The following is a 20,794-nucleotide window of genomic DNA, read 5'->3' as shown; positions in this document are numbered from 1 at the left end:
TGGTCCATCTTCACAGTTGAATACCATATACGTGTTACAAAAGTCGAGGCTCTTGAAGTACTAACGTGAAAACTCTAAGATATATTGAATAGGAAAGGGAAGGTGTAGAAGAGTATGTGTAGTGTATCATTGTTATGTTTTTTACAAAGAAAAAATGTACACGGCTGTCTATGTTTCATATGCCCAGGATCTCAGGAAACATAAGACACTAGTATCATTGGTTCCTGATGGAGAAAGGGGAATAGGTGTCTGGAACAGGCAGGAAAAAAGAATTTTCGCTATATACTCTCTTATACCTTTTTGTCTCAGTATGTATTTAAAAAGGAAAGTAAATCCACGTGCAAAAACAACGTTCACAGCAGCATTATTCATAATAGCTAAAAAGTAGAAGCGGTTCAGTTCATGTCCATCAACTGGTGAAAGAATGAATAAACGGGCTGTAGGATATTCAGACAGTGGGGTATCATTCAGTGATAAAAAGGAATGAAGTACTTACACAGCTACGACATGCATGAGCCTTGAAAACATGCTAAGTGAAAGAAAGCAGCCACAAAATTTTTGGTCACACATCGTATGATTCCATTTATATGAAAATACCCAAATAACCAAATCCCCAGAAACAGAAAGTAGGTTAGTGGTTGCCAGGGGCTGGGAAGAGAGGAAATAGGGGGTGATAAAAACGTTCTGGAATTAGATAAGAGTAATGGTTGCACCACTTTATGAATATACTAAAACCCATTGAAGTAGATACTTTTAAAATGATTAATTTTATGCTGTGTAAATAGTATCTCAGTAAACAAAATAAAAAACAACTTGGTGAAGTCATGAACGTGGAAATTTTGAGTCACTGTGAACATATAAAACAAGAAACTTTAAGTTTCCACCAAAGAAATCTTTCTGTTGTAAAATATTTTATGTAGCATTGCTGATAACACTGAAAAACTTCATATCCTTAGCTACTTTCACTAATACCCACCAGTGATCTTTCTGTTTTCTAGTGGAATATTGTTAACCTAGATGAAGTCCTGGTTGATAGAATTTTAAGCAAAATTACCAAAGAAAGGATTTTCAGTTATATGGGGTTGAGAATGGTGGCTGCAGGCATTCCCCACTCCATGCCACTAGGAGAGAAAGTGATTGGAGGTTTCAAAGAAGCCTCAGAATCCTTGGAGAAGTCTGCCCTTCCTCTCCTTACAGCTGACCTCAGAGCAACTCCTGCCCCTAGCCTACCTCCCCAGTGAGCCACTGAGCCACCACTTCCTTGGGTTCTCCGGGTCATGTTGAGTCACAGGGTTTGAGGAGCCCTTCCTAATAGGAGGGGCTTAGCTTTGGGTCTCTAGGGTGAGATTGGTGGACCTGACGATGTGACCTCTCTTCCCCTAGTCACCAAGTGTCCATAGGTGCTGGGCCATTGCCATCGCAGCATCAGCCTCTCCATGGGTTGGTCAGAGAACAGTCTCCTGTCAGTCTTCCCCACTCCAGGTGCTTACACCTGAGCTCATCTTGGGTTGGGCACAGCAGGGTGACTACAATGTATCCTGTAGCTCAGGGATGGGTTAGACAATGCACAATCTCAGCTTTGCCACTTCTGAGACCTTCGGCCTGAGTGTGCTCACTCAAGTGAAGTCTCCCTACAAGCAGCCTTACCTCATCTTGTAAGTGGCTTAAGAAGACCATGTCTTCAGATGCGTGTCCTTGGCATTCATTCTGAATGAACTCACATGATCCAAGACTAAGCTGTGGTTCCTGGAGTACAGGCAGCCTCCTCTTGTTCATCTTCATAGGCAAACTGAAGATCAGAGGTGTGAGCCACAGGGGGCGTACCTCATTAATTTGCCTCATCAAAGCAAGGCCTTTTTGATCATGTAGGAAGGTCTGATCATCCACTGAGCTCACTAAGCCCTTACATGTAGGAGGGACATGGGGAAGATCCTTCCTCAGCCTGAGACTGAGCAGGGGACCTAGATCTAGTGGGTCCTGTCTTTTCGCTAGAGGATGGAAAGAGCTGAGTTTCAATCTCCATAGGTCTCTGTCATCTGTAAACCTCCTTGAAAATATGGGAGGGACTGCTGCCAGAGACTGATTCCTCTGAATTCCTAGGACTTTCAGAATTGCTCTTGGTGGCCCCAGTCATTCTCGGGCCCAAAATCCTTGCAGCTGGGCTCTTGGCCAAGATCCTGAGCCCTTATCTTTTTTTCCACATATCCCCTGTGAATTGAAGATACATTCCTCTTTTGCAGGAATCTGCTTCTTGGAACATCAGTATTTTTAGAGTGAAATTGAATAAATAAAAATAGGTTGTACTTGCTGTGTGCTAACCACTGTTCTAAATGTTGCCAGTATTTACTGTTTCATTTTTCATGGCGGCCCTGTTAAGGTTAGGTACTCTTGTTATCCCCATTTTAAAGATGAGCAGAGTCACAGAGAAGTTAACTAATACGTGCTCGCACACAACCACTAAGTGGTGGAGGCAAGAGTCAATTCTAGACATTGTGGCTCCATGGCCCATGCTCTTAGCTACTATGCTGTATTCCTTTGAAACGTTATGAAACATAACCCCATATTAAACTCAGGGCAAATTCTATGTTATTTGTCTTAGAACAATGTTATTTGCTCAGACAATCTCATATAAAATTAAGACTTGATTTTCCTTTGTGGAAACCTACCAAAATAGTTACGGTGCGGTCTGAACCATTTCATCTGAGTCCCATTGAGTACAGTGATCGCCATCACCATTTGTTTGGGTTTTCCTGCCTCTGACAACCTGGTCTTGTTTATATTCAGTCTGTATTCATATGCTTGTTCTCTTTGATTATCATACCACTGGAAAACTAACGAGAAGGTTTGGGGTTTGAGGTAAACGTGATGGAGGCTTCCCGAGTGTGTGACCTGTGGTGGCTTCTGCCGCTCTAGCTGTGGACTCCTTCTCGGGCTGTATTGGCTGGACCTCATGTCACCATCATTCTGTTTGTGTGCTGGCTGCCAAGTGAGGCTTTCAGTCTTCTAGAACCCTGTTTGGCCCTATTGCCTGACAAAGTCTAAACTTCCTGATTGATGCCCAGATCGTGGCTGGATGCCTGTCCTGCCCCTGTGCTGTCACACTCACTTCTGGGCACCATGACGAACTCCAGAGAACCACTCGTGTTTGCAACTTCTACCCTGAATTGTGGGGATTTGAAAGCACTGATGCATAATGTAGGGATGTAGTTATTCTAGTCCTTTGATGCCTGGATACAGGTTGTATGTTACTAGTGAAGATATCACACCCTGAAGCAGGGCTCATAAGGTATTATGATCATACCTCTGGTCCCAGGTAGCAGAGTTAAGAGTAAGGAGATGGAAGCTTATTTGATTTGCTGTTCTTTCCTGTTACATATATTAACCAGCTGGCTAAATTATAGGCTAGGTTCATGGAATGTTGAGCTCTCAAGCATCTATCAGAGGCTTGAAATGTCCATAACAGGTGGGGCTTGGTAAATGCCAGGACTTAGCATGATTGAAGGGGTGTTTTGAGTCATGGTACATGGCAACATGGAACTAAAACAGATATATCACAAGTGGCTGGTAGAAATAGACTGGAAGAGAATTTTAACACCTAAAATATGACAAAGATTTGTCCTTACGAGCTTCTCAGTTTCATGAAGTGTTCATTTTCCTCTGATCAAAATTCTATGTTTGTATTCTTTGTTTCCTTCTAAAACTCTTTCTGATTTTTCTCACTTCCTCTTTATTTCCTCTTTTAAGTGACACTTCAAATATATATATTTAAATCTGAGATCATCATAGGGGCTCACTTTGAAAGTCATTTCTTCACTGTTGTCCTGATGGTGATTTCTGGTTAGAAGGCCACAGAAACATCTCTGGGATGTGGTTAGGATAGTTCCTACATCTTGGTGAGAGTGTAGGAGCAGTATGGGAAGGGGAAGACTTTGGGGACAGGAGACATTTAAAACTGTTACTAATCATGGAGTGACATTTTCAAAAATCAACTGGCAGAGGCCATGGCACGTGTTGAGATGCTTGATCTGTGAGTCTTACACGAAAATTTTCTGAGCCCTGGTGAATTGTGAAATGAACAGGCCTTCACAGGAGTGAATGAACATTTTCAAGGTGCTCTGCTAGTGCCAGGGTCTTCTGTTCCATGTATTTTATCTCACTTGTAATAGATCTTCCCCTTTGATAGCCACCCTTTCTTGAGCGAAAGCTTCCCCTTTGGGGAGGAAAAATTCCAGGTTCGCTTTCATTTGGATCTTACCTGATATAATTGCCCCTTGTATGGTTCTGGGGGTCCCCTTGTTTTATTCTTTGACCGGTTGTGACACTTAAGCAGTGACTTTGCAAAATTTGGCTTGTCAGTAAGAAAAAGGACTCTTCTCACCCTAAAGATTGACAGGAACACGAGATGGCAGAAGTTGTCCTGGCCTTTTTCTGGCAAGAGCACATAGGACAAGAAATACTCTGGAGAGCGCAACATTGAATCACACCATGTCTCGGTGCATGACTGGGTGCCTTAATCTCATGGTTGGAGTCGCTCGGGAAAATTGTTGGCGGAGGGACTGGGGAGCCTGACAAAGTTAAAACTTGCAGTGTATTAATGTATTAGTAGCAGGCATGGGGAGAAGAAGAATGGAAGAGAAAAATTAAGGTGAAAGTAGTAATAGGTTCACAAATACTCCATTTCAGGTTGTTATCAGCCTGTTGTCTCTGGCTGGACTCATAGCCAAGTAACTAAACCTGAGTAAGTTTTCCGATTTCTTCAGTAAAAGAAAACTACGGTAAAGGGAGAAGGGTCACCACAAGCCAAGCCGTGAGTGAGGAACTCCCAAGGTGTGGGCCAACTGGGTCACTGAATTCACCATGTTTGACTCTTAGGTTGCACCCCTTTGAACTTTGGAAGTTTGATCCTCCCAGAGTTGTTTGTGAGGTAGATATTCTGAGGTTCGATTGCAGCGTGAGAATCCCCATGAACATGATTCCACCCAACCTCACCCTCATCCCTATTTCTCAGCTTGACACGTGGGATCCCATTAAAGGGGCTTTGTTGTTGACATCGCAGAAGAACCTTGTTATAAAGCCCCAGATAAAGCTCTACTCTTCCCCACACTGGCTCTGCCTCCCAAGTGCCCCACTGATTCCCTGATCACCCATAATCATGAACGACCTCAGAAGGGCGGTGGCCTCTCCCCATCCAGTGCACCTAAGCTGTCCTTTCAGTCCTGCGCCACAGTGTCCCTTTCAGCTCTCCTCTCCGTGCCCACTGCCCAGGGTGCTTTCATGCAGGTCGTCCTCCTGACATCTCAGGGGAGAACCACCGTTCCCTGTCAGAGCCCCTCCCTGCTTCTGGAGTGAGTGAGTGAGGAAGTGAGGCGGTGTGTATTCTGGCTCCCTTGTCGGTACACTCCCGCCCACTCTGGGCTGCGTCCTGCCTCTGGAGCAGGCCTCACTCTTCTCATACCTTTGCTCACACTGTCCCCTTTCTTGGAATGCCCCTTCCACTTCTCTGTGCGCTGCAGTCTCCGCCATTCTTCAGGGACCAGGGCACATATCATCGCAGCCATCTAGCCTTGTCCAGTCCCCCAAACCCGATGTGATCTCTGACTGTGATAAATCTTGATGCCACTTTTCCATCTGTCTTGTCGTACTCAGCGTGCCATGCCTTGCCTGCTAGTCATCTGTATGTTGATCTTGGTACACTGCAAAGGAAGGGCTGTCTCTCATTCTTTGTGACCAGCAAAATATCTTGCACTGCACAGTGAGACATGTGTTCAGGAAGTGTTATAAAATCAACGAATGAATGGGGTGGTGTTATCTACAGCTGGAGCCAAAGGTAGGTTAAATGTAAATGCAGAATGGTTGGATGACAGGAGTGTGTAGCTAACCTCTGAAGTCAATGGTTCTCGGGTTCTCCTATGAGAGGAGACTTAGATGTTGTGATGCCCAACACTCTCCAAAAAAATCATCCTGATGTTTGCTGGAGCAGGAGAGGCTGAAAGGCCTGAAACGTGGCCTTCAGATGCTAAAGAGATTTGTTCATCAAACACCAACCAGCTCCACCAACAGTACTTGAAGGTGCTTTGTAAACAGTGCAGTGATTGTTAAGCATGTTGGCACACATCATGCTCTTAATATGTAACCAAGGTGGCTCAGACGCTGAGTAACTGTCAAGGTTTCTGAACCACTGAACCACCTGCTCTTCTTACTGAAAAATTGATTTTCGTCCAGCAAAGGGCCTTCTCTGTTTTGGTTTTGTGGAAGTTGTAGCTTTGTGACTTGAGGACATGGGCAGTGGGGACAGATGTCAAAGCAGATGGTGGTCATACCTCATGAATTTTTTAAGAAGGCAGAGTTCACCTCCTTGGTGTAAACTGCAACATAAATGCTGTTGTCATTGCCCGAGTTCCCAGCTCACTCTGGCTTGTTGGAGTTGACTAATGAATGGTCAGAAAGCAGTTCTCTTGCTTCTGTGTTTTTTCTTGTGTTTCAGGCAAAAGAGATTTAGGTGTATTTGCTTATTTTATATGGCTCTTGGTGTGTCTGTATTGTGTTGCCACCTTTGACGAGGATCAGGCGGATAAAGAAATTACTCTTCTTGCTCAAGGTCCTGGGGGCCCAGTGTCTGGGCCACTGAGCTTATTGTTCAGAGCAGGCCAGACAGACATTTAAAAATACCTTAGCTCTACCTAAAAATACACCTCACTAAAATTGAAAATTTAGGGTTCGTAAAGGTTAATCATCTGATAAAATAAGAGCATTTCCTCTGAGTGAAAAGTTTGAGTTTGTATTAGGGGTGCGGCATAGTTCAGCCTGGCCAGTCTCCCTGCCAGAATGCAATCAGCTGAGATAAGAAGGAGGCTGTGGAGGCATGGCGGGAGGACAATGTCACTTCCCCTCTTTTCCCCAGGCTTTTTTTTTTTTTTGACACTAATGTGTAATAAGTCTGCCTGTACAGTCTGGGACTTTATTGTTATATCATTTGACAGCCAACTAGGAATTATTGATAGTTTTTGCTAACTTTTAGAAAAACTTCTCTTTAAACATTTGAAGAGTATAAGAACCACGAAGCCCATTGGTTCATTCATCATGAAGCATGTATTGCTTACCTGTGGGGATCTGGGAACAGGAAGCCAAGGCATGACCCGGCCCTCAGCCTGCGGGGAGGAAGGGGGGATGTGTGAATAGGGTGAAACCAGTGACAAGCACTAGATGAGACATGACATGACCCAGTGTGAAGGTTGTCTCCTTTTCTTAAACTTCAGTGGCCACAGCCACTTTTTAGGAATCCAGGTGAGACTACGTCTCTGTCTCATATGTGCCTTGATTAATGCTTCTCATGTCTTTAAATTCATTTTTCAACACACAGCTTTCATGGGGAGCAAATTGGGGAAGAGAGTAAGGAGAGTGGGGTGGGGAGCATGGTTGCTCTTTTAAACAGGGTGGCCAAAGAAGATGGCACTGCAAAAGTGCCTTGGAGCAAAGCCTTGAAGGAAGCAGAGGAGCAGCCATGAGAGGCTCTGTACTGAGGGAATGGCTGTGGGGACCTGAGGTGGGGTGTGTCTGGAGGGTGTGAGGCCGGGGGGGGCAGGGAAGAGGCCAGAGAAGGGTCAGGACAGAGGTGGGGGAGGGACTCACAGACCATCCTCAGGACCTCAGCTCCTCCTGGAGCTCCATCCCAATGACCAGCCTCCAGCCAGCGGATGGCCTGTGAAGGCATTAGAGCATGTTAGGACGCCATGTTTTTGTCCCTATTTCTACTTATACTGTCCCTGACAGTGAAAAGCAAGAGATTTTGTTTATGGGACAGTGTCTCTTCCTTGGCGTACATAGTAGGTATATATGCATGTATGCTGCTCCCTCCTGCCCCGCACTGACACTAAGGAGATACATGGCTAGAATTGCCCTCGTCACTATTCTGCTGATCTCTGGTGCAGACCAAGGAGGACAGAGATAATGCCCTTGATCTATATATTTTTCATGTCTAATCCCTTTTAATTACACTGGTAATATAAGTTTATCTCTTATAGTTACTTTTATCATTAACAGCACAAAAACTCTCCAGAGGACCAAATAAATGCAAGCTCTTTAGGCATATAAAGTGGATTAATGAGGGTGGCTCAGCGTTAAGGTATGCCAGGGCTGAGTCCAAATTTTATTCCGGTACAGGGATCACTTTCTATGTGGCCTCTCTGGCTCTGGAGCTAATTTGGATGCTGAGTAGCCCCACAGGTATTTATATGTAGTGTTTGGTATTTTTACTGGGTCCTATTCTTCTCCCTTGGATCACCTAAAATGGTTAAGAATTTTCTAGTGGGATTAAGGTTGTGATCTCTGGGGAGGGGTGGGCCATCTGCTCTTGGTTATTTTTGTGTTAGCCGCTTCCCCTTAAATGTATGTTCACAACTGAGCCGCAGCCTTATCAGCTGGGCTCGAGGGAAGACTGCGTAGGTGCTGCTCCTGAACTTGGTCTCTGAGCCATGGCTTCCCATAGACACTCAGGTAAAAGCTTCATATTCTTTATCTTCTAGCAAGCACAGTTTTATTCAGGCACTGAATCCATCATTTGTCTAAAAGATGCTTTTCGATGAAATTATTTTAGTCTTGTCTAAATAGTAAATAAGTCTTACTCATCTCTGTTCTGTCCTTGCCTTCTTCAACGGCTGTTTCCAAGACAACAGATTATTCTTACTCAAGTAAAATCATCAGTTTGAGCGGTTTATTTTTTAATATATAAATATACTATTATATTGTACAGTTTCCAGGACATCTTATGAAGCTGGAGGAGACTGTGTGAGGAAAGAGGTTTTCTTTGTTGTTAGGATTTTTTTGTTGTTATTTATAAGATACAAATCTTCATCTTGACAGTGCTATAAATCGAATTTAAAGTGTTTGGAAAAGGTCAATCGAATACGGAGCTGGAAGGAGGAAGACTTATAACTAAGAAAGTCAATACTGACTTAACCATACCTTCTCCTTTTCTGAGCTGTGTTTTGAGTCTTCCCAAAGAAACAGCTATGATACTTTTGATATGACATGTAGGTTATTAATTGTTCTCATCAATCAGAAAAGGGGTCAAAGCTTCAGAACCTCTGGAGCATCATTATCATTACCATGAGAGTTTTCCTGACATTGAGAAAGTGCTTTGGCCATGGGCAAGGCTCCCGAGATAGGGCCAAAGGCTGAAGGGTGGCCAGTTTCCCCAGAAAGCCCAGTTTTCTGGAGTTAGCCTGCTGCTCTCTCCTGCAAAGCCAGAAATGGCACTGTGATTCTGTTGCCTTCTGCCTAAGTAACAGTTCCCTTTCTTAGCAACCAGGCACTTTGTCCCATCCCCCAGCTTTCAGATTAAAGGGCAAAGTAATTATCAGTGGCAGTCTTTTGGAAAAAACATTTTTGAAAACTTGTAATTGACTGTCAATATTTAAACAATGGAAATACTTTTAAAGTTCTCTTTTGGTATTTTAAAACAAATACACTGTAATGGAATGTACTGCCTTAGTGAATCAGTGTGCAATGTCTTCCTTGTTCCCAAGTGTTCAAGAGCAGTCTGTTTTTCTCCCCACCCCCAACAGCCACTTTACAAACATGGCACCACACGCCTGAGGTTGTGGTGATTGGCCAGCATACACTTTCTTTGGGTGTAGACAAACAGTCAGCTGTAGCGGTTGTTCCAGTGGACCTTGAACGTGTGTTAACTGGTAGAGTAACTCCCTGTTTTATTTACTAATTAAATGACAGAATAGGGAAATATATTTCAAAGGTGACACGTTTATAACACACCCAACCTTGGGTTTTTAAATGGCACCAAATCCTGACATTACTTTTATGTAAATCCGCAGGCTCTAACTCTGACTAGACAAACTACTGACACTGTCTAGATGATTTTTAAAATCAGGAACTATTTTAATAGTTTATTTTAATCAGAACTCATCTTCTGTTGCATTAGGTTCATAGGTCCATGAAAGCAGTTGAGAAGGAAGTGCTCACAGAAAGAAGCCCCATAGTGCCCTGAAAAGGACTTTGTGTGGACAGAGTAGAGGTTCTGCTGATTGGATGGATCATAATCCATTTTTAGGGACCATCCACATACTGAGAGGACCTTTCAAGGACAAGAACTGATGCTTTTGTATTGAATACTTGCCCTTGCAAAGTTCTGCAGATTTCATTCCTTACCCTCTGGCCTTTAAAGTTGAGGATGGGGCAGGTGGGAGGGCAGTGAAATCATGTAGCTACCTCTCCAGGCCGGAATGTAAAGGGAACTGTGGGCAAGGGGAGCAGACCCAGGGGACTGGCTTCCGGAAATCACAGAAAAGTGGTAGTCAGAAACCTTGTTCAAGGGTGAAACTGAACGTTTTGTGCTTTCAACGACCACCAAGTCACCGCCTGCTACTTTGCCACAACTAGAGAAACGGAAAACACACGTTCTGTTGGCTGCCAGGTCAGCGGGCCTTTCTCTCCGGTGTGAAAGGCAGAACATGCTGCACGTATTGTGTGCGACGTTCAGAAAAGCTCTGCGTCAGGACAGAGCAGTTCTGGGAGGGGATTTGCCCAGGGGAAGTTCAGGGGCATGGACTGTTTTATTGGATCGTCTCTACACAGCCCCCTCCTGATCCCAGGTGTCATCTAAACTGGGTTACCTGTGACCAATGAGCTGAAAGAGAAATTGCGGGCATTTTGGAAGCCTCCTAAACGTGATCTGTTTGTAGGGCAAAAATGACTTTCTAATTTTCTGTGAAATTCTCTGAAAGCCCACTTTTCAGTGACTCATGAGCCCGCCCCAGTGCGGCTGTAAGTGTTTATCCCCCGCATGGGGTGGCACCTCCAGGCGTGCAGGTGTGGCTGCTGCATAAGCCTCCCTGTCATCAGATGAGGCTTCGCTCTGTTGAATGTTCTCGGGAAAGCAGCATACCCTTCCTTTAGAAGCCAGCATTTATACATGGAGTGACTAATGTCCTGGTATGTTGGACGTAGCAATTAACAGACCAGAAACAACCTACATTTTTCTCCCATTTGAGTTGCTGTTCATTGTTTATACTGTACATTATGCTACTCATGGAAAGTACATAGTTAGAAAAATGCTACCTAGTCGTAATATTCACTTTTTCCTTAGATATTCTTATTTTGAGCCACTTGGGCAGGAGGGGGGAAATGAAGATTAGCAAGAAATCCCTGAGAGAATATGTATAAAACAGAAACAAGGTTATTAAATACAAATTGTATCTTCTCTAATGAGAGGTTTATAGTAAACAAATGTTGTGTGATGTTGTATTTCTTGTATGTGTACATGATTAAATTGAAAGCCAAAACTTTTTATTGAGATACTGAGGTTTATATAGGGCCCTATTAGCATGTTGGATATAGTTCAGGAATTTTCTGAAAGAGGAAGCTTGTTTATTAAGTGAAAAATGATGTGTCTTTTGAAGCAGGCATAGCGAGAAAGTCAGGCTACCATCTTGGAATAAATACTAAAATTTGATCACCCAGTCACATTTCCAGCTGCATTCCAAGTAGCTAAGTCTATAAAGGACTGTCACCTAGACATCAGCACCTTAGAGTACCATGAGAAGTCCCCTGATTTTCTAAAACAGAAATATTTGTTATTAAATGTTTTTAATAAAAGAGGTTTTAAAAGCTTAACAGTGATAAGTCATCTCCACCTGTCAATCCATAGGCATGAACTGTGGGACCCATGTCGCCCAGGCCCTGGATCGGGTCTCCAGGGCTGCTAGTGTACTTGCAAACTTTCTTGTGATAGAGGCACCTCACTAGCACACAGGGGTGAGGGCCACACTGTGAAGTAAGATTAGTCAGAGATCTCCCCTGGGACACAAATGTTCTGGACGGGGACAGGCAACCTTGAAGGGAAGGATTGTTCTAATGTTATGTATCCAGTGTTTCATCTTTTGATTGATGACCTGCCCTTTCCTGATAACAGCAATAGGCCAAGGCAGAGGGATCTGGAAATTTTGGAAGGTTAAAAGGTTTTGTATTTCACGTACTTAGAAATTGTTAAGAAGGTAGAAAATTGTTCCCTAAGAGCTAAACGCCTAAGTGGATGTCATTCACTAAGATTAAAGAGGAGATAAAAATGCCATCTTCACCATTTTTTCCTCTATTCTCTTATTTCTAGCAAAGGGGAAAAAAGGAAAGTGTAGAGATTTTCTCTCATGAAGTCAGATCTTCACAGTGGATCATTGTGGTGGAGCCCACAGATCAGAGTGTTTGCTGTCTTTTAGGAACTTCTGTCTGTCTCAGCATTATCATTTATAAGCCATTTTCTGAAAGTTGTTAATCTGTTTGATGACAGGTAGTAACAATATTTTTCTCTTGTGCACATTATCCATATTTTATGCAGAGTTCTGTTGTGGTAACTATCTCTGCAGCAGGAATGTATTACCCCAACTTCTACCTAAGTATTCTGCATGAAGGTTTGAAATAGTTTTTGACCAAATAATCATAAAGTTAGAAAAACACGAGGTAAGCTCATTCAGCTTGCCCAAGTTCCACTTATTTGGATTTATTGCAGAAAAGTACTAAAGTTCATGAATTTGACATCGACATTGTTAACATGCTTCAAGTATTTCCAGCCTGTTTACTTATTAGGCAATAAAGCCTGCATTCCTAGAAGTGCCTATTTTATCTTGACAAATAAGTGTTTCCACACACATGAAAAAGGCTCCAGTCAGCTGTGGAAATTGTTCTAAAAGGGTATGCCCTTTGAAATCTGTCACTCCATCTGGATACAAACTCGCTGGGTTTAAGTATACTGTGGCAGGACATATGAAATAACCCTGGACTTTTCATCCTACAGAAAGAAAGAGTAATGCCTACAGCGGGGATTCAAATATACCAAGTGGTTGGACTTTCCTTAGTGGTACCATTAACCAGGGGTTGATTCACTGAATTTTCCTCCTGCTTGGTTTACAACCAAGTACTGTAGGTGTGAACAGTTTCGCTGGCAGAGTCTGTTTTCAACATACTCTTCTGCTGTGTTCATTGCTGAGCCATGGATTATGGATTAGTTCATTGAGTGCCTAGAAACTCTGAGCAAGTCATGTTCCAGAACTATGAAAATTAACCAATGAAGAACTTGGCATTGGTAAAAGAGTTATTTGAAAGTATGTGGTTTTAAGCTGGGAAGGGCTTGGCAGGTAAGATCTTATGGTACTGTGGACCACAGTGGTTTTCCTTCTCTCAAAAACCTCTACGTAGAATTCACTGTGTTTTCTGGTAGTCTTTTTTGGTATGATGTGAATATCTGTATTTTTACCATAAAGCTAGGACTCGGAAATACCACGAGATAGACTCAGCCCTTAGGTGGGTCTGTGTATGGTACTCTGGGATAGAAATATTAGAATCCATTTCTATTTTGGACGATATCAAAAGAGAGCGATATATATTAAAATGAGTTGGTTTCAGACTTCTGTAGACTTTGGTAAGAGAGAAGGAGGGATCTTCAAATATGGTCCAAGAAGATAGTCTGTGAAGGACTAAATCCGCCATGGTTACTAGCCACACAGGAAGCCAGCGCTGTCTAATCTTACAAATTCTGATTTCCTGCCAAATGGCATTTAGGAGCCACTGATAATTTAATTTCCTGGCACTTACTGTTACTGGAGATTTATTTGGTTTCTACATGAAGCTCTTAACAAGAAAGTAAATCTTTGTTGAGTATACAATTTCAATATGGAAAAGCTAATAAGACAAGGATTTTATGTGGCATGTGAAAGGCCAAAAAGAATGAATTAAGGAGAGTGATTGTCAACATTCTATCCCTGTGACAGGCACTCTGTCCCATGTACACAGGGGCTGAAGACAGTTTAAAAGCTCCCTTAAGTATACAGTATGTAGTTCAAGGAGATAGACCTGGTTTTGTTGCGGCTCTGCTTTTCCTTTCTAACCCAGTTATGTAACAGGAGGGCACCCCAGTTTTCTTTTGGGGGGAAAGTACCAGTAAGAACTTTTCTCAGGTCTCAAATCTCTGAACTGTGACACAACTGTCCCAAGCCCCATCTTCACAGAAGAAATGTCACTCCTTGTCTTCAGTCATCAGGTGTCTGGAGAGGAGGGTCTGTCTGTGGGAGCTGGAACTGATGGGGTCGGGGTGGGGGAGTGGGAGGCGAGCACCCGCCCTTGTCTGGAGGCTGCTGGTTCTGAGTGAGAGTTCACCGCCTTCCCTGGCGCTGCTCAGACACAGGGTGTGGTTTCCTTAGCTCACTCTGCTGTTTGGTTGCCTGCGGCAACAGGATCCAAACAACGTGGACATGTGTTTGTATAAAAAAAAAAAAAAAACTGGGAATGGGACCCACAGTGGGAGTCCGGGGCTGTTCAGTTAGTGGAAGAGCTACGGTGAGTACCAGGCAAGTGCTTGTTTCTCTTCCTTCCTTCTTTCTCTCTAAATTACTCCTGGGATGTTCGCTCACACAATAACCATGTTTGTGAGTAGCTGGAGAAAATAGTGTGTTTTCGTGCTTCCTGGGCAAATTAAATAATCACTGTCTATTTACCAGTGTAAATTTCTTTTTCAGGAAGAGAGGAAGAAATTAGCATATGCTTACAGAAGTTGGGAGCTAATAGAAACTCACATTTGTTACCTTTTAAGTAGCAGGATTCAGAGTGCTTTTTATGGGCTGTGACTTTGGGGTGGGGAAGGGGCAAGGGGAGTTGTTCATAGGAACGCAGTGGAAGGGGTTCTTGGAATAATCAACTTAAAACCTTTTAAAAGTCATTTTTGCCCAGATTATACTTTACAGATGCAATTTTTTTTAAAAAAGCAAATGTCCTAAATCATATAGTTTATTAACCATATTGATCTTCAGATGCTCTAATGAAGGGGAATTTGATTTTGTCGCGTCTCAAAATCAAACGTCACTGTGACAAATAGTTTTCAATTGCAAAACTGGCTGGTACCTATGGAGAGTGCCATTTTAATGAGTCCTCTTTTGCCTGAATGCTTGGGCTTCAAAAGTTAGTAAAGTATCTTGTAATAATTCTTTAGGATCTTTGTAGGGATTAAAAAGTGCTCTGGCAGGTTTAAAATAAAGGCAGACATTTAAAATAAATGACTAAGTATTGCTTCCATGCCTAACGTGGTCCAGAGTCAGCAGTAAGTTTTTGTTCAGATGAACTGAACTTTGCAGCTAGGAGGAGAGCAGGGCCTCCAGACCATACTCTCCCTGCTGAGAAAGTTGGAGAGGGTGACGGGGCTCTTGGTTGGGTCTCTAGTGAGGGTCTGGGCACCTCCTTCCTGTGAACTGCGAAGATGGAGCCCACGAGCTGCCACCTGCAGACTCGACCCAGAGCAGCATGTCCTTTGGTGTAGACTTGCCTCCCCTCTCCAGCCTGCCCCATCCCAGCCCTGCCCTTGCTCACCAATGCCCGCCCCCCCTTGAGGGTGCCAGGGACTCCTGGCAGGATGCTTTTGTCCTGGGTGTCTTGGTGAAGTGCCTGTTGCCTGGGTCCCAGGGTGGCCTCCTGGAGCCCCTCAGGCACACTCCAGCCTAACCCTTGGCTCTTTGTCCCTCCTGTTCACCCCCCACAGGTCCTTCCAGCTATAAAGTAGGCACCATGTCTGAGAAGTTCGACTGCCACTACTGCAGGGACAACCTGCAGGGGAAGAAGTACGTGCAGAAGGATGGCCACCACTGCTGCCTCAAGTGCTTCGACAAGTTCTGCGCCAATACCTGTGTGGAGTGCCGCAAGCCCATCGGCGCCGACTCCAAGGTAGTGGCAGCTGTGGGGGGTGGCGGGAGAGGCCGGGGGGATGTGGGTGGGGCCCCGGCCCTTCTGCTTGGGCTCTGGGCACGGGGGCGGGGAGACTGTGCGGTCTGGTGGGGAGGTCTTGCTCACCATGCCTGGGCCCCGCTCGGTTCCCAGGAGGTGCACTACAAGAACCGCTACTGGCACGACACCTGCTTCCGCTGCTCCAAGTGCTTCCAGCCCTTGGCCAGTGAGACCTTCGTGGCCAAGGACAACAAGATCCTGTGCAACAAGTGCACCACTCGGGAGGACAACCCCAAGTGCAAGGGCTGCTTCAAGCCCATCGTGGCAGGTACCGGCCACACTCAGCCCCGGGGCAGCCAGGGAGGAGGCCCTGAGGGCAGACGTGGCGAGGGGTTGCTTGCGGGGATGGGGCTGGAGCCGCGGGGAGCCACTGCTGGAGTTCAGCGTATATATGCACGCATATATATACCTGAATATATGTGTACACATATATGCTTGCACACACGCACACACCTGGCAGCTAAAAGAACACTGGAGAGAACTGTCTGTGGCAAGAGAAGGAAGTGAAAAGTATGTAGCACTTTCTCATTTGGGATAGTAAGTGATCGAAGCATGCTTCTTCCTTAGGGTGTAATTCCGGGTCACATTGCATCTCTGCATCCACAAAGGCCGTGGGGGTGGGGGAGTGGGGATTCAGGCATCTGACCCTAAATCACTACGGCTGGGGTTCCCTTCCTGACAGAGTCTGGGTGGGCATGACCACATGGAGGACATGGTGGAGAACTCCCCACGGGTAGGTGAATGGAAGCATGGGGCCAAGCACTGCAGGGCCTGCATTCCATCCACTCTGGAGGACCCAAGCGGCACCCCGAGTGGATGCAGCCCCCTGCAGGGCACTGCCAGTGGGGCTACCCCTTTGCTTCCCCCTCCCCTGCAGGAGATCAGAACGTGGAGTACAAGGGCACCGTCTGGCACAAAGACTGCTTCACCTGCAGCAACTGCAAGCAAGTCATTGGGACAGGAAGCTTCTTCCCTAAAGGGGAGGACTTCTACTGCGTGACTTGCCACGAGGCCAAGTTTGCCAAGCACTGCGTGAAATGCAACAAGGTACGTGTCAAGGGAGTTCTAGCAGCGTTTGACAGTTTACAGAGCACTTGGACACACACTATCCCATTCCATCCTCACGACAGCCCTGTGACGTAGGAATTATCATTCTCATTTTACAGATGAGGAGACTGTGGTAGTAGAAAGAAGCGCCCAGGCCAAGGCAGGCTCACCAAGGGCATGCTGGCTCTGGAGGCCAGCCTCTTGCACCCAGTTGCTATGTAGTAACCTTGCACAGGGGCTCATCTTCTCTGAGCCTCAGTGTCTTCATCTGTCACTGGGGGATAATAATAGCACCTGCCTCCCATGGCCGTTGTGGTGATTTAATGAGATACTGTAGACCAGAGCGCCCAGCACAGTGCCTGGCACGTAGTAGGCATTCAACAAAATGGTTGTTGAATCTGTATCCGGTGCTACACTCCCTGGTCTAGGCCATCACATCTGGAGGAATCACTTACCAGGATCAGCCCTGGCATGCCGAGTGCTTTGTGTGTGTTACCTGCTCTAAGAAGCTGGCTGGGCAGCGTTTCACCGCTGTGGAGGACCAGTATTACTGCGTGGATTGCTACAAGAACTTTGTGGCCAAGAAGTGTGCTGGATGCAAGAACCCAATCACTGGTAGGCTAAAGAGTCCTTGCTAAGTCTGCCAGGCTAGGTTTTGCGCATGGTAACCATCTCGCATTTTCCCTACGTCGTCGGTTTCATCCACAAAGGCCCCAAAGAATGCCCTTCTCCCCTTGCCATTGTGGTCCTGAAGGCCCCCAAGTAGTTTGGATTCTCCCCCAGGCCAGGTTAGCCTTTGCAACACAGAACACTTCCGACTACTGCTGACTAACTTACGCTGCTGCTGGAGATCACGAGCCTGAGACCCACGGCCACGGGCAGGCACTGCGCAGGGGGGGTGCTTGGGGGAGGGGTGGGGGAGAGGAGCACGGTGGGCTGGGGTGGTGGGGGGAGGGGAGGGGAGGAGGCTGGAGAGCGAGAAGCTGGGATGAGAACACCCCGTAGCGGAAGGCTAGCTCAGAGGTGCCGGTGGGCAGTTCTTTTGTGATCAGGAGCCAAGCTAATCACTTCATTCCTCATCTCGCGGCCGCGGTCCACGTACCCTGGGCCCTCTCCCCCCGCCTCCAATTTTCCCATCTCCCGGGGAGCCTTGAAATGTACATTTGAGAAGACTTTTGCCATCCTCAGGGAAAAGGACTGTGTCAAGAGTGAGCCACCCAGTCTCTAAAGCTAGGAAGCCCCCAGTGTGCCACGGGAAACGCTTGCCTCTCACCCTGTTTCCCAGCGCCAACCTCCGGGGCAGGCATCCGGGTGGAGAGAGGACTTGTCCCTCGTGGGTGGTGGTTCTTTATAGAAAAAATCGAAGCTTAGCAGCTCCTCGAGGCCCGGTAAGTGCACACCCCACAAACAGCCCAAGTTTGCCTCCTGGTGGCCACTTTGATGCCATGGCCCTGACCTAAATCAAAGAAACTGGTTGTGCTGGGAGGTCGGTGCGCGTCAGTCACAGGGCGATGGCGGTAGCTGGGGATGTGGGTTCTGGAGAGCACGGGGGCCCTCGGCGGAGCTCTGGCATCTTCTCAGGTCCTGGCGGCGTGGGGGACAGTGCGCGGTGGAGCGGGGGCCAGGCGCCGGGCGGACGCAGCCCGTGTGCTTGTCGGCTCCATGAATGGGCAAGGCGGCAGCCTGGCTGCACCTGTGTCCACTCAGCTGTCGCTCTTGTCTGCTTCTGTTTCCTCCACAGGGTTTGGTAAAGGCTCCAGTGTGGTGGCCTATGAAGGACAATCCTGGCACGACTACTGCTTCCACTGCAAAAAATGCTCCGTGAATCTGGCCAACAAGCGCTTTGTTTTCCATCAGGAGCAAGTGTATTGCCCCGACTGTGCCAAAAAGCTGTAAAGTGACAGGGGCTCCTGTCCTGTAAAATGGAATTTGAGTCTTGTTCCTTGTGTCCTTGCCCTCTGCCCAGCACCACCCATAGGGCAAGAGCGGCCTTTCACCTCTTCAGAGTCGCTCCTTCTGTCTTTTCTCCCATTTTACAGTTATTACTTGAGTTAAGGGCACACAGTGATCATATTAGGATTTAGCAAAAAGCAAGCCTGCAGCAAAGTTTATTTCTTCATAGCTGCAATTAGGAAACAAATACTTAGGTAGATTGACTCTTCTGCATGTTTATCATAGAGCAGAAAAGCGCTAACCATGTAGCTGCTTAGTGATGTAAGCAAGAAGCCTAAGAGATAAAGCCCCACTGAGATACCTCTCGTGGCTCAGCTGGGACCCACATTGTCATCACACGACACAAGAGTTGCAGCGGCTGCTCCAACTCAGCTGCTCACCCTGTTCTGTGAGCAGAAAGAACTTACTGAAATGCATGGTTTAAATAACTTCCTCATCAAAACCTTCCTTCTGTTTTTTGTGCTTTCAAATGACTAATCCGAATTTCCAAAAAATTAACATTTGAATTTAGCTGTAATTCTCAACTGACGTTTTTCCCTGTACTAACGTTTGATTTCCCCGTGTGGTGTGTTTTCTGAGCGTTCCTACTTTCAAGCATGGAACGTGCAGGTGATTTGGAAAGTGTAGGCAGATCTGAGAAAACGAGCCTGTTTCAGAAGAACGTCATCACAGCGAATACTTTTGGAAGCTTAACGAAACTAACCCAGCTGTCCTTTTATCTTTTTTTAATTAATAATTCCTTTGTTTTAATTAATAGCAATATAGTTTATGGGTTTGGAGACTTGCATGGGAATATTTTAGCCCCCTTATATGTTCCTACAGTTTTGAATTCATCCTACAGAAGTAACCATAAAACTCAAGAGGGGTAGGTGAGCAGGCACCAGAACTGTCATTGACACGGCTGTGACATTTCCCAGCAGTGATGAGTGGAATCCCTTGTAACATAGTACTTGTCCGCTCTGTGTCCATGTGTGAAACAGGCCCGCCAGTTCCCTTCTCTTGTGCTTCTGAGGACTGTTCCTCCAGAGCTTAGCTGGCTCTGCAGGAGCATGGAGGCCACTGTGCCCACAGGCAGAACCTGAGTTCCACATAGTGCTTACCTGAGTTGCAGGATCCTCTATTTACTGTATTCTAGCTACCTTGTTATATTACATAGTATAATGAGACAATATCAAGAGTACACATGTAATGACAATGCATATTAACATTCTCGTAGGAGTGGTTAGAGAAGCTGATGCCTCATTTCTACATTTTGTCATTAGCAATGATCATCTAATGGTTCCGTGTATCCTTAACAAAAATAAAGCAGCATATAAATTACTTGCCTCCTGACTTCTAATTCTGCCCGGTGGAATTGTTCTAAGGTGATACTGCAGATCCAGAAACCTGAATGACCTTTCCTTCCTTCAAGGACATACTCAGTTCAGTTCAGTTAAGTCGCTCAGTGTTGTCCAACTCTTTGCGACCCCATGAATCGCGGCATGCCAGGCCTCCCTGTCCATCACCAACTCCCGGAGTTTACCCAAACCCATGTCCATTGAGTCAGTGATGCCATCCAACCATCTCATCCTCTGTCGTCCCCTTCTCCCGCCCCCAATCCTTCCCAGCATTAGGGTCTTTTCCAATGACTCAACTCTTCACATGAGGTGGCCCAAGTATTGGCGTTTCAGCTTCAACATCAGTCCTTCCAATGAACACTCAGGATTGATCTCCTTTAGGATGGACTGGTTGGATCTCCTTGCAGTCCAAGGGACTCTCAAGAGTCTTCTCCAACACCACAGTTCAAACGCATCAATTCTTTGGCGCTCAGCTTTCTTCACCGTCCAACTCTCACATCCATACATGACCACTGGAAAAACCATAGCCTTGACTAGATGGACCTTTGTTGGCAAAGTAATGTCTTCTGCTTTTAAATATGCTATCTAGGTTGGTCATAACCTTCCTTCCAAAGAGTAAGTGTCTTTTAATTTCATGGCTGCAATCACCATCAGCAGTGAATTTGGAGCCCAAAAAAATAAAG

At 45.7% G+C, this 20,794-nt stretch overlaps 1 protein-coding gene across 25 annotated transcripts in view; it reads left to right on the top strand.

Moving 5' to 3' along the window:
• Positions 1–20,094, top strand: part of FHL1 (four and a half LIM domains 1) — a 56,371-nt gene extending 36,277 nt beyond the window's left edge. For 5 of the 25 annotated variants that reach the window (XM_081564980.1, XM_081564984.1, XM_081564981.1 and 2 more), the window contains exons 3-7: positions 15,533–15,714; positions 15,868–16,042; positions 16,652–16,821; positions 17,250–17,436; positions 18,563–20,094. In XM_081564980.1, the coding sequence (XP_081421106.1) occupies positions 15,559–15,714; positions 15,868–16,042; positions 16,652–16,821; positions 17,250–17,436; positions 18,563–18,717 (843 nt within the window). In that variant the 5' untranslated portion in view covers positions 15,533–15,558 and the 3' untranslated portion in view covers positions 18,718–20,094. Of the gene's footprint in view, positions 1–8,409; positions 8,494–15,532; positions 15,718–15,867; positions 16,043–16,651; positions 16,822–17,249; positions 17,437–18,009; positions 18,210–18,562 lie in introns of those variants that run through there. The other 20 variants (XM_081564975.1, XM_081564979.1, XM_081564976.1 and 17 more) reach the window with 9 other exon arrangements.
• Positions 20,095–20,794: the final 700 nt, after the last annotated feature.

The sequence above is a fragment of the Giraffa tippelskirchi genome, chromosome X (genome assembly GCF_054371585.1).
Source record: "Giraffa tippelskirchi isolate mGirTip1 chromosome X, T2T-mGirTip1v1.2.pri, whole genome shotgun sequence".
Taxonomy (NCBI): Eukaryota; Metazoa; Chordata; class Mammalia; order Artiodactyla; family Giraffidae; genus Giraffa; species Giraffa tippelskirchi.
This window is presented reverse-complemented; position numbering and strand designations above follow the sequence as displayed.